At 42.0% G+C, this 12,501-nt stretch overlaps 1 protein-coding gene across 1 annotated transcript in view; it reads right to left on the bottom strand.

Moving 5' to 3' along the window:
- rxfp1 (relaxin family peptide receptor 1) overlaps positions 1-12,047 on the bottom strand; it is a 325,548-nt gene extending 313,501 nt beyond the window's left edge. The window contains exon 1 of the mRNA XM_061891899.1: positions 11,985-12,047. Coding sequence (XP_061747883.1) covers positions 11,985-12,047 — 63 coding nt within the window. The remainder of the gene's footprint in view (positions 1-11,984) is intronic.
- Positions 12,048-12,501: the final 454 nt, after the last annotated feature.

Raw genomic sequence — 12,501 nt, 5'->3', positions numbered from 1 at the left:
CCTCATCGCAGGGCCAACACAGATAGACAGACAACATTCACACCCGCATTCACACACTAGGGCCAATTTAGTGTTGCCAATCAACCTATCCCCAGGTGCATGTCTTTGGAAGTGGGAGGAAGCCGGAGTACCCGGAGGGAACCCACGCATTCACGGGGGGAACATGCAAACTCCACACAGAAAGATCCCGAGCCTGGATTTGAACCCAGGACTGCAGGAACTTCGTATTGTGAGGCAGACGCACTAACCCCTCAGCCACCGTGAAGCCCCAATATTAACTATGAACGATAAAACACTGAATATTGACAAAATTTGAACGCCACACCCCCTCCTGATATTTTACAATCAAGCGAAACAGAACAAAAACAGCAAAATATGAAAGGGAAGGGTAAAAAAAACCACACCCACAATCTGATACATCTGATATATCACTAAGCTTTAGAACTTTGTTTTAAAAATCTCCTTCCAGCAAGCCAGATTGATTTGTCCAGGTCTGTTTTAACTAGGGATGCACCGATAAATCGGTAACCGAATATATTCGGCCGAATATGGCAAAAAAAGCCACATTCGGCCTTCGGTGGATTGAGTTAAAAACAAGGGCGAATAGTGGCGTGTGACGCAATTTTTTGACGCGGTGACGCAATCAACCAACGTGCGGTGACGTTGGGATATGTTGTGTACCTGTATAAGTGTATGAGGTTACAAGCACACACTTATTGAGATTTAGTGGGGCCTCTGTTTACATTATTAGCCTGTTGTGTAGGCTACCTGTATAAGTGTATGAGGTTACAAGCACACACTTAATTGAGATTTACTTAAGCCTTCTGTTTACATTATTAGCATATCTACTGTGGCTAAGCAGACTTTTGCCAAAAGGACAATAATTCCTTTGTTGTGGGTTTATCCACTTTAATGCACTTTATTTTTTTTTTGGAATGCATGTTTTGTTTGAAGGCCTAATATAAATGAAAAACTTTGTGCTTTTTTTGAAAAGCAAAGGCTACTGGAATATTAAAAAAATGTCAATATTCAATAAAAAAATACTTTATTTGAAAAACGTGTCTAAATATTTATTCTAGGCTATTTATCCAATATAAAACAAATTGTGAAAAACTGCATTTATTATTCGGTATTCGGCTTTCGGCCAAGCGTTTAAATTTTATTCGGCTTCGGCTACAAATTTTCATTTCGGTGCATCCCTTGTTTTAACCAAACACTGATGGACAACTTGTGCAAACGGAAAGGCAGACGACTCTCATCAACACCTAAACTTCGCAATGAGTCATCGAGAATGGTGTTGTACGTTCGTCAAAGTGCTGGCTTGAAATTTCGCACCTTGTGATGACTTGTAAATGAGGTTGTACATTATTTTTTTACATTTGTGCAAACTTTTTTTACCAATAAATGGTTTCCGTCTGGTGCAGAGATGGTCGACCTTCTAGAACAAGAACTGGGCAAATTAATACCTGTCGAGCTTTTCAATCTGGTCGTTTCCATATGAGTTGGGAATTTGCGTTAGATGTAAATATAAACAGAATGCAAATCCTTTTCAACCCATATTCAATTGAATACACTACAAAGACAAGATATCTGATGTTCAAAGTCATTAACTTTATTTTTTTTTGGCAAATTATAATTAACTTAGAATTACATGGCTGCAACACATGCCAAAGTAGTTGGGAAAGGGCATGTTCACCACTGTGTTACATCACCTTTTCTTTTAACAACACTCAATAAACGTTTGGGAACTGAAAAAAATAATTGTTGAAGCTTTGAAAGTGGAATTTTTTCCCATTCTTTTTTTTATTTAGAGCTTCCGTCGTTCAACAGTCCGGGGTCTCCGCTGTCGTATTTTACGCTTAATAATGCGCCACACATTTTTGATGGGAGACAGGTCTGGACTGCAGGCGGGCCAGGAAAGTGCCCGCACTCTTTTTTTACGAAACCACGCTGTTGTAACACGTGCTGAACGTGGCTTGGCATTGTCTTGCTGAAATAAGCAGGGGCGTCCATGAAAACGACGGCGCTTAGATGGCAGCATATGTTGTTCCAAATCTGTATGTACCTTTCAGCATTATTTTGCCTTCACAGATGTGTAAGTTACCCATGCCTTGGGCACTAATGCACCCCCCAAACTATCACAGATGCTGGCTTGTGAACTTTGCGTCGATAGCAGTCTGGATGGTTTGCTTCCCCATTAATCCGGATGACATGATGTCGAATATTTCCAAAAACAATTTGAAATGTGGACTCGTCAGACCACAGAACACTTTTTCACTCTGCATCAGTCCATCTTAGATGATTTCGGGCCCAGAGAAGCCGGCGGCGTTTCCGGATGTTGTTGATAAAGAGCTTTCGCTTTGCATAGTAGAACTTTAACTTGCACTTACAGATGTAGCGACGAACTGTATTTAGCGACAGTGGTTTTCTGAAGTGTTCCCGAGCCCATGTGGTGATATCCTTTAGAGATTGATGTCGGTTTTTGATACAGTGCCGTCTGAGGGACCGAAGGTCAAGGTCATTCTACGTTGGTTTCCGGCCATGCCGCTTACATGGATTGATTTCTCCAGATTCTCTGAACCTTTCGATGATATTTCGGACCGTATATGTTGAAATCACTACATTTCTTGCAATTGCACTTTGAGAAACGTTTTTCTTAAACTGTTTGACTATTGGCTCACGCAGTTGTGGACCAAGGGGTGTACCTCGCCCATCCTTTCTTGTAAAAGACTGAGCATTTTTTGGAAAGCTTTTTTTATACCCAATCATGGCACCCACCTGTTCCCAATTGGCCTGCACACCCGTGGGATGTTCCAAATAAGTGTTTGATGAGCATTCCTGAACTTTATCAGGATTTATTGCCACCTTTCCCATCTTCTTTGTCACGTGTTGCTGGCCTCAAATTCTAAAGTTAATGATTATTTGCAAAAAAAAAAACGTTTATCAGTTTGAACATCAAATATGTTATCTTTGTAGCATATTCAACTGAATATGGGTTGAAAATGATTTGCAAATCATTGTATTCCGTTTATATTTACATCTAACACAATTTCCCAACTCATATGGAAACGGGGTTTGTAGATACTATGGTATTCTAATTAGTTACTATGGTCATCTGATTAGATACTATGGTTATCTAACTTGTTACTACAGTAATGTAATTAGTTACTATGGTAATCTGATTAGTTACTATGGTCATCTGATTAGTTACTATGGTAATATAAGTCAAAGTAACTCAGACGAGGCACCAAGCAGTGTGGGTTGGGATCTTTCCCACAGTATTTTTCGCTTTACTGTAAAATATGTCGATGGGGAGTTGGTGTGACGTTGTCAATATTCAGTGTTTTATCGTTCATAGTTAATATTTTAAATCATCCATCCATTTCCTACCGCGTATTCCCTTTGGGGTCGCGGGGGGCGCTGGTGCCTATCTCAGCTACAATCGGGCAGAAGGCGGGTTACACCCTGGACAAGTCGCCACCTCGTCGCAGTATTTTAAATCAAACGTTGTTTATTTCTATGTACATTCTGGGATTCTCAATTCAGTAAAAAAAATAAAATAAAATGTCATTCAGTCTTTTCAAGCGGTCTGTCATAACAATTTTAGCTTTCAATCAGACATTAATGTGAGGTTTTGTATTAGTGTTTCTAAAAATCAGATACACGGGGCTCCAGACACATTTGTTTCTCTAAATTTGGCCGAATCGAAATAATTGTCTAGGCCTGTTCTAGAAAGTTTTCCTCTCTCCACAGAAAGCAACCATCAGGTTCTTGGTCACCTACACGACTAGGGTCCTTCTCCCCCGTTCGGCCAGATCTGGGAGGAGTCCTGGTGGTTCCAAACGTCCGTGTTCGTTGGGAGGTCCCAATGATAGGTGGCGGTCGAAGGGGCCGTAGGCGCAAATTGGCAGCCACACTTCCGTCGGTCTACCCCAGGGCAGATTTTAGCTTTCAATCAGAAATTAATGTAAGGTTTTGTATTAGTGTTACTAAAAATCAGATACACTGGGCTCCAGACACTATTGTTTCTCTAAATTTGGCCGAATCGAAATAATTGTCTAGGCCTGTTCTAGAAAGTTTTCCTCTCTCCACAGAAAGCGACCATCAGGTTCTTGGTAACCTACACGACTAGGGTCCTTCTCCCCTGTTCGGCCAGATCTGGGAAGAGTCCTGGTGGTTCCAAACGTCTGTGTTCGTTGGGAGGTCCCAATGATAGGTGGCGGTCGAAGGGGCCGTAGGCGCAAATTGGCAGCCACACTTCCGTCGGTCTACCCCAGGGCAGCCGTGGCTATGAATGTAGCTTACCACCACCATTAATGTCTGGTTGACAGAGAGAGAAACGTTATGTAAATCAAATCCATTATTATTATAAGGACTTCGGAATAACAGTGATACCGATGTCTGGGTTTTTCTTTTCTTTTTCGTCCTTCGTCCTCTTCCACTGTCCTGAATCGTAAGTTTGTTAAATTTTTCAACAAAACAGTAGTTTGACGCACAGAGTCAGCAAAAGTTCAGCTTACCTTTTCCAAGAGTGTTTGGGCTGCGGGGAGGGGTCCCCTTGAGGGGGATTCTGACAGTCCCTTTGACATTGTTCTGACATTGTCATTGTATTTTCCCGCCATAGAATTACTTATTCCAAATGCCATCCATCCATTTTCTACCGCTTATTCCCTTTGGGGTCACTGGTACCTATCCCCAGGAGCATGTCTTTGGAGGGTGGGAGGAGGCCGGAGTACCCGGAAGGAACCCACGCAGTCACAGGGAGAACATGCAAACTCCACACAGAACCCAGGACTACTCAGGACCTTCGTATTGTGAGGCGGACGCACTAACCCCTCGTCCACCGTGCTGCCCTTATTCCAAATGGTGTAACTGTAGTGAGTTGTATTTCTTTTGCTTATTTCTGTACTCTTTGGCACTCTCGTCCACAGTATGGAGCGCAGCTGGCTGAAGTTGATTAAGGGGGTCTATTCAACCTGGGTGCTGACGCCATCAAGCGCCGGAACTTTTTCTCTCCCCACCGTATTGCTGGCATACGTACGCTCCTTCGGCTCACTGGCAAACTTTGTTTGACTCGTGCTCCTCGACAGGTTTGCTTGTTATCACTAGCCTTGTCTACCTCCTTTAGTTTGTTTTGTTACTTCTTTCAAGAAGTGTTTTTTTCCTAGCCTCGTCTAGCGTTTTATGTTTGTACTTTGCTCCTTTGGTTGACATTTTACATACAGTATTTTTTCCTGGCTGTGTCCAGCGCTTTTGGTTAGTTTTTTGGTAGCAACTATTTCAGTTCGTTCATGGTGTGTTTTTGTGCTACGTCTCTGCATCCTTGGGATCCACGCACTTCTGCACGTTACAGAAAAGTTCCGGCAATAACTATGGAACCCGCAGAGGCCGGATCCCTAAAAAGGGCACTACAAAGCCAGGCCCAGCGTATCGACCGACCAGCAGAGTGATCAGCTAGACCACTTGGGCCGTGGCCTACAGGGACTGTCAGAGTGGCAAGACGCCATGTTGGCGCGTCTCAACCAGCTACTAACCGCCGTTGTACCCACCTCGACCACCGTACCTGACCAGGCATCCACTCAGCCCACTACGCCCGATACAACCAGCAATATACGGCTGTCTCGTCCAGAACGATTTCCCGGAGAGGGAGGCGACGTAAGACATTTCTTGACACAATGCGAGCTACATTTTGAGCTAAATGTTTCCTCATTCACCTCTGAACGGGCTAAAGTAGCTTTCGTCATCACTCACCTGTCTGGCCGAGCGGGCACCTGGGCAACAGTGGAGTGGAACCGTCAGACCACTGCCATTTCCACATACGCAAACTTTTCCAAGTCCCTCAAACGGATATTCCAACGACTCCCAGGCAGAGAATCAGCTAGGTCGCTCTTCCGGCTGCACCAGGGTTTACAACGGGTCGCGGAGTACGCGATCGAGTTCCGCACCTTGGCTGCCGATTGCGACTGGGGTCCCTCGGCATTGTTGGAAGCATTCCACATGGGATTGGCAGAGGAGATTCGTCATACATTAACCCCTCTCCCACCGTGCTGCCCTTATTCCAAATGGTGTAACTGTGGTGAGTTGTATTTCCTTTGCTGATTTCTGTACTCTTTGGCACACCATATTCACCCTTGAGATGTTCCTACAGCTTAATTGGAGTCCACCTGTGGTAAATTCAGTTGGTTTGACATGATTTGGAACAGCACACACCTGTCTAAAGACTGTATGAGGTCCCACACTAGACAGTGCTTTGCACAGCACAAACCAAGAATGAGGTCGAAGGAATTATCTGTAGACCTATGAGACAGGATTGTCCATGGCACAATTCTCGGGAAGGGTACAGAAAAATATCAGCTACTACAAAACACCAGATTGTTTTGTGGTAGCTTTTTCTCTCTGGCACTCATCGAGGGTGGATGCTCCCTTTTCCTCTCCCTGATCTCTCCTGCTTGCTTCTTTGTTTTGTCTTGTCTGAACTTTCTTGTTGCCTCTTTTTGCACTGCTATCCAAATCTAAACATTGGAACTATTTAACTGGCCTCAACAAAATTGACAAGATCTTGGGTTTGGGGGAACCTGCTGTCGGGACGAAGCGGTTGTTGCTGGACACACGACGGACTCTTGGGAGAAGAAGGAGGGCCGCGTGCCTGGCGACCCTTTTCTGTCGAGGACATGAAGATATCCACCTATTGGGAATTATGACAACAGGACATCTGCTGATTGGAGTAAGCGTTGCTCTGGTTTGTCGACAAATTGGAAGTTGCTGGCAGTCTTCAAAGTACCCCAAAGCTGCCACAAATGATTTGAGGATGCGGGAAGAACTGTGGATTACATCGGACTGTTTACCGTGCAGTTTTGAGGACCAATCATAGACAATTTAGAGTGAAAAGCAAATTTTATTTTCACCCGCATACAAAACATTCTAACTTGGATTGTATCCCTGGCTTCGAGACTCTCCCAAAGGACGGTGCTGTAAAGACACAACAAACTCCCTGCTTGTCTCTCATGGACACACACTTGTTGTTGTAGACTTTGGACTAGCGACTGCAATACATCAAGGCCGCGGAACAGAGACACACTATGGGCTTACACACACACACATCCACAAAAATATACGCCACACATACACACCCCATCCCCCCCAACCCAACGTCCTCTACGCAAATCCCATAGGGGTGATGAATGGATGGTCAGCGCCTGAGAGCTGCGGCCTACCACCATGACCTTGAACTACCTTCCCTCTGTTGCTCGATATCTTGAGATGTATGTTGTAATATGTACAGTACATGTGCTTTGCTTTGGAGGTTTTTTTCCCACTCCTGACTGGGCCCCCTTAGAAGCCCAGTCTAGATTGTATTTTTTTTACTCATCCTTCCCCTGCGTTTACCTTTTTCCCATCTTTTACGGGGCGCCTTATGGCGACCCATCAGCGTTCTTGTTCTGTAACCCTGTACACTGTGTGTTTGTCTACACTGTAAAAAACAACAACCTATTTTTATGGTTAATTTACTCTAAATTTCTACTGATATTTTTCTTATTTTATAAATAGGTTATAAAACTGTGGAATTGAAGACAATATCTGTAAATAAACAAACCGCCTGTTATTTTAAGTAATATGCCAGTAATGACAAACTATGTATATTTCTATTTTTATTCATGTAAAATTACAGTGATTAACTTTCATTAAATATGTAGCTTGTTATATAAACGTCTATGTCCATACTAACTAACAGTTGTATATGTAATTTTAAGGTAAATCTTATTCTTTTAATATTTATGTGTATTTTTACATTGAAGTGGAAAAATATATGTAGCCTCTTAAATAAAGGTCTATGCTCAAACTAACAATTTAATATTTTTTTCTGTAATATGACATACGTTGGTGACTGCAAGACATAGTTGATAAACAGTCAACAGCCATACAAACAACTTTAACACTGTTACAAATATGCACCACACTGTAGAGCCACATCAAACAAGAATGACAAACACATTGCAGCAGAACATCTTCACTGTAACACAACATAAACACAACAGAAAAAATACCCAGAATCCCATGTGTTACAATATACACCCTTCCACAAGACCCCGCTGCATGGGATTCTGGGTATTTGTTATGTTGTGTTACAGTGAGGATGTTCTCCTGAAATATTTTTATCATTCTTGTTTGATGTGGGTTCACAGTGTGGCGTATATATGTAACGGTGTCAAATTTGCTTGTACGGCCACCCTCAGTGTGACCTGTGTGGCTGTTGATCAAGTATGTCTTGCAGTCTGTTAAAGCCATACACATCACGCTGTCGGTTCGGTGAATGAGCGAACGCAGAGGGCGATAAAACGCTGTCACGCCATAATATAATTGCTCAGGCGAACATTGGCTCAATCCTACGAGAGGGTCACCAAAGTCTCGCAGTAAGATCGCTAAGTATGTTGTTAGGGCGGGATAGCCATTCATTCATAGAAGGTGAACCCACTTTGCACCAAGTTTCTGCATCAAGTAGCCCCCCCGGTAAAGTGAATGTGAGACCCCTGATCCTAACAATTCAGAAAAAATCTGTAAATTAATGGTATTTTTCCGTGGAACTGCCAGCATCGTCACTTTAGTAAAGGTGGTTAATCTTAATAATTTAGTAAATATCTGTAAAATTACCATATTTCTACGCAAAATATTGCATGAAAATTTCTGTAAATATAATGTTTTTGATCGTTATTTGGTTTACAATGTTTTACTTTAATTTTACGGTTTTCGTTTGGCAGCTGTAGCTGCCAGTAGATGACTGTTTTTTTTTACATAATTTAAAAAAAAAATGTTTTTCAACCTTGAACAGGTTTGTGCGAAAACATAATTTCGTTGTACTTGTGCAATTGTTGTGATCCGGTTCTTGGATCACATCTCTAGTCTCTGTTTGAGTCCTTTTTGTGTATTTTCGTATTATTTCTGGACTCTGCCGATCCCTTTGTTTTGAGCACTTCTTAGTTTGTATTTGTCACCATGGCTACTTCATTTGCTCCACCTGCACTTACTTTCTGACGCACACCTGGTTTTGATTGTTGTGTTAGTATTTAAGTCCGCCTGCTACCTGAGTTCTTTCTGGATCTTTTGTTTGCTCTATGCAACAGTTGCGTTTGGTATTCTGCTAAGTCCTAGCTTAGCTTCCGCGCGCTCGGCTCGCGCTTCTGTGGACTCTGAACTCGACTCTTGCTAAACTTTAGCATTTAGCTTTCCATGCGTTGGCACGCTTTTCTTTGCCTTTTGTACAAGTGTTCTTTTGGTCATTTGTATATGTAACAGTGTCCGAAGTCCTGCAGCATCCGGGGGTGACACTTCACGCATCAATATGAGTCGAAAACGCAACAGCAATGAAAATGAAGACCTATCCTATCCTATGGTTGTTGGGTATCCGATCTTCAGAATGCACCAGTCTCTGTCTCAGGGTGTTTTCTGGTTTGAAGTGTACTGGGATGTTGAGTTGGTTGAAAATTCTTCTGAGTTTCTCAAATAGACCTGATACATGAAATGATAATAGTTTTGCGTCTGTCATCTTTTTTTCATCCTTATCCAGTCTGTTCTTGCTATTTTTGGAACTGGATGCACTTTTCACAAGCGACTAGCTGGGGTGACTACAGGTTTTGAAGGCTCCCCTTAAATGCCTATGCTCTTTCTATTTGGCCTGTGGGCTGGTAAGAACATTATCAGCTGTGTTGTAGGGTTCTGATAGCGACCACTTTGTGTTCCAGTGGGTGGTGTGAGTCAAAAAGTACAAACCCTGTTTCCATATGAGTTGGGAAATTGTGTTAGATGTTAATATAAACGGAATACAATGATTTGCAAATCATTTTCAACCCATATTCAGTTGAATATGCTACAAAGACAACATATTTGATGTTCAAACTGATAAACCTTTTTTTTGTTGCAAATAATCATTAACTTTAGAATTTAATGCCAGCAACACATGACAAAGAAGTTGGGAAAGGTGGCAATAAATACTGATAAAGTTAAGGAATGCTCATCAAACACTTATTTGGAACATCCCACAGGTGTGCAGGCTAATTGGGAACAGGTGGGTGCCATGATTGGGTATAAAAGCAGCTTCCATGAAATGCTAAGTAATTCACAAATAAGGATAGGGTGAGGGTCACCACTTTATAAGCAAATTGTCGAACAGTTTTAGAACATCATTTCTCAACTAGCTATTGCAAGGAATTTAGGGATTTTACCATCTATGGTCCGTAAAATCATCAAAAAGTTCAGAGAATCTGGTGATATCACTGCACGTAAGAGATGATATTACGGACTTTTGATCCCTCAAAAACTGACATCAGTGTGTAAAGGATATCACCATATGGGCTCAAGAACACTTCGGAAAACCACTGTCAGTAACTACAGTTGGTCGCCACATCTGTAAATGCATGTTAAAACTCTACCATGCAAAGCGAATGCCATTTATGAACAACACCCAGGAACGCCGCCGGCTTCGCTGGGCCTAAGCTCATCTAAGATAGACTGATGCAAAGTGGAAAAGTGTTCTGTGGTCTAACCAGTCCACATTTCAAATTATATTTGGAAACTCTAGACGTAGTGTCCTCCGGAACAAAGAGGAAAAAAAACATCCGGATTGTTATAGGCGCAAAGTTCAAAAGCCAGCATCTGTGATGGTATGGGGGTGTATTAGTGCCCAAGGCATGGATAACTTACACATCTGTGAAGGCACCATTAATGCTGAATGGTCCATACAGGTTTTGGACAAATATATGTTGTCATCCAAGCAACGTTATCATGGACGCCCCTGCTTATTTCAGCAAAACAATGCCAAGCCACGTGTTACAACAGCGTGGCTTCGTAGTAAAAGAGTGCAGGTACTTTCCTGGCCCACCTGCAGTCCAGACATGTCTCCCATCAAAAATGTGTGGCGCATTATGAAACGTAAAATACGATAAGACCCTGGACTGTCGAACAACTTAAGCTGTACATCAAGCAAAAATGGTAAAGAATTCCACTTTTAAAGCTTCAACAATTAGTTTCCTCAGTTCCCAAACGTTTATTGAGTGTTGTTAAAAGAAAATGTGATGTAACACAGTGGTGAACATGCCCTTTCCCAACTACTTTGGCACGTGTTGCAGCCATGAAATTCTAAGTTAATTATTATTGCAAAAACATTAAAAATTGTGAGTTTGAACATCAAATATCTTGTCTTTGTAATGCATTCAATTGAATATGGCTTGAAAAGGATTTGCAAATCATTGTATTCTGTTTATATTTACATCGAACACAATTTCCCAACTCATATGGAAACGGGGTTTGTAGGTATTTATAAGTATGTGTGGGTTTTCGGTAAAACCCGACATGGAGACCCCTGTTCTCCCCAAAGGGGACATCACAGTCCAAGAAAGGCAACTTACTGTCTTTGACATCCTCACATGTAAACTTGATGTTTTTGTCTGCTGAGTCAATGTGCTCATTGAAGTCTTGCAGACCTTGGTTTCTGATTTTCACCCATGTGTCATCCACATACCATGACTTGATTAACGTGGACTTAAACAAATCAAAAAACTTATTCGGGTGTTACCATTCAGTGGTCAATTGTAGCGAATATTTACTGTACTGTGCAATCTACTAATAAAAGTTTCAATCAATCAATCAAACATATCTGTACCAATGACTTTGTGCTGATCCCTTAAGCCTATATGAACTCCATGGTGTTCAGGGATGAATAGTCTCTCCTGTTGCTGTTGTACTATTTTTAAGCTAAAATTACATTAATCATTAGTAAAGTAGCAGCCTAGTTTGAATGGCAGGGTCCCTGCTATCAAATGTTGATAAAATCAGACTGCGTGGTCGGTAGTAATGGGTTTCAGTAGGCCTTTAAAAGAGCTCTCTTTTCCAACTTGGAACTGCTTCCCATCCAGATGTAACGGCCCGGCCACGCCCACAGCTTTTTGTTGCTGACTTCGATTAAATAGAGGGACTTTTTTTCTGTTTCTTACCTGGGTGGTGATCCACAGCGGGTGGGCCTTCTTGAAGGGACACCCTCCGAGACACTCTGTCATATTTTCAGCTTTTCGTTACTGACTTCCATCAAATAGAGGGACTTTTTTTCTGAACTTTTAACGTTGGACGGGTATGGTGGAAGAGATTCTGGTGTGTTTGGGACGTCTTCCTCAGCGCCGTCTTCCTCGCAATCTTCTTGTTTTGCTTTCGCTCTGGACTAGAAACAAAACCTAACGACGCTATCACTTTTCCCTGCAGCCAACACAATATTCAAACATAACAGTAGGTTTGCTATGACAGGTGATACCATGGCACAACCATGTTGTTGTTGGTAAAACGTACTCATGAATTGAAAGTACCAAGTATTAAGACAAAATTACAGCAAAAGGCAGATCTGTTCTGGGTTTAGTGTGGGTCTTTTGGCACCATCTGCTAAACAATATGTGACAATCTAAGCCTAAGATTAGATGTGACCAATTTAAGTCTCACCTTAAAACTCATTTGTATACTCTA

The sequence above is a fragment of the Nerophis ophidion genome, linkage group LG29 (assembly GCF_033978795.1).
Source record: "Nerophis ophidion isolate RoL-2023_Sa linkage group LG29, RoL_Noph_v1.0, whole genome shotgun sequence".
Classification (NCBI taxonomy): Eukaryota; Metazoa; Chordata; class Actinopteri; order Syngnathiformes; family Syngnathidae; genus Nerophis; species Nerophis ophidion.
The sequence above is the reverse complement of the archived record's forward strand: the minus strand, read 5'-3'. Positions and strand labels throughout refer to the sequence as shown.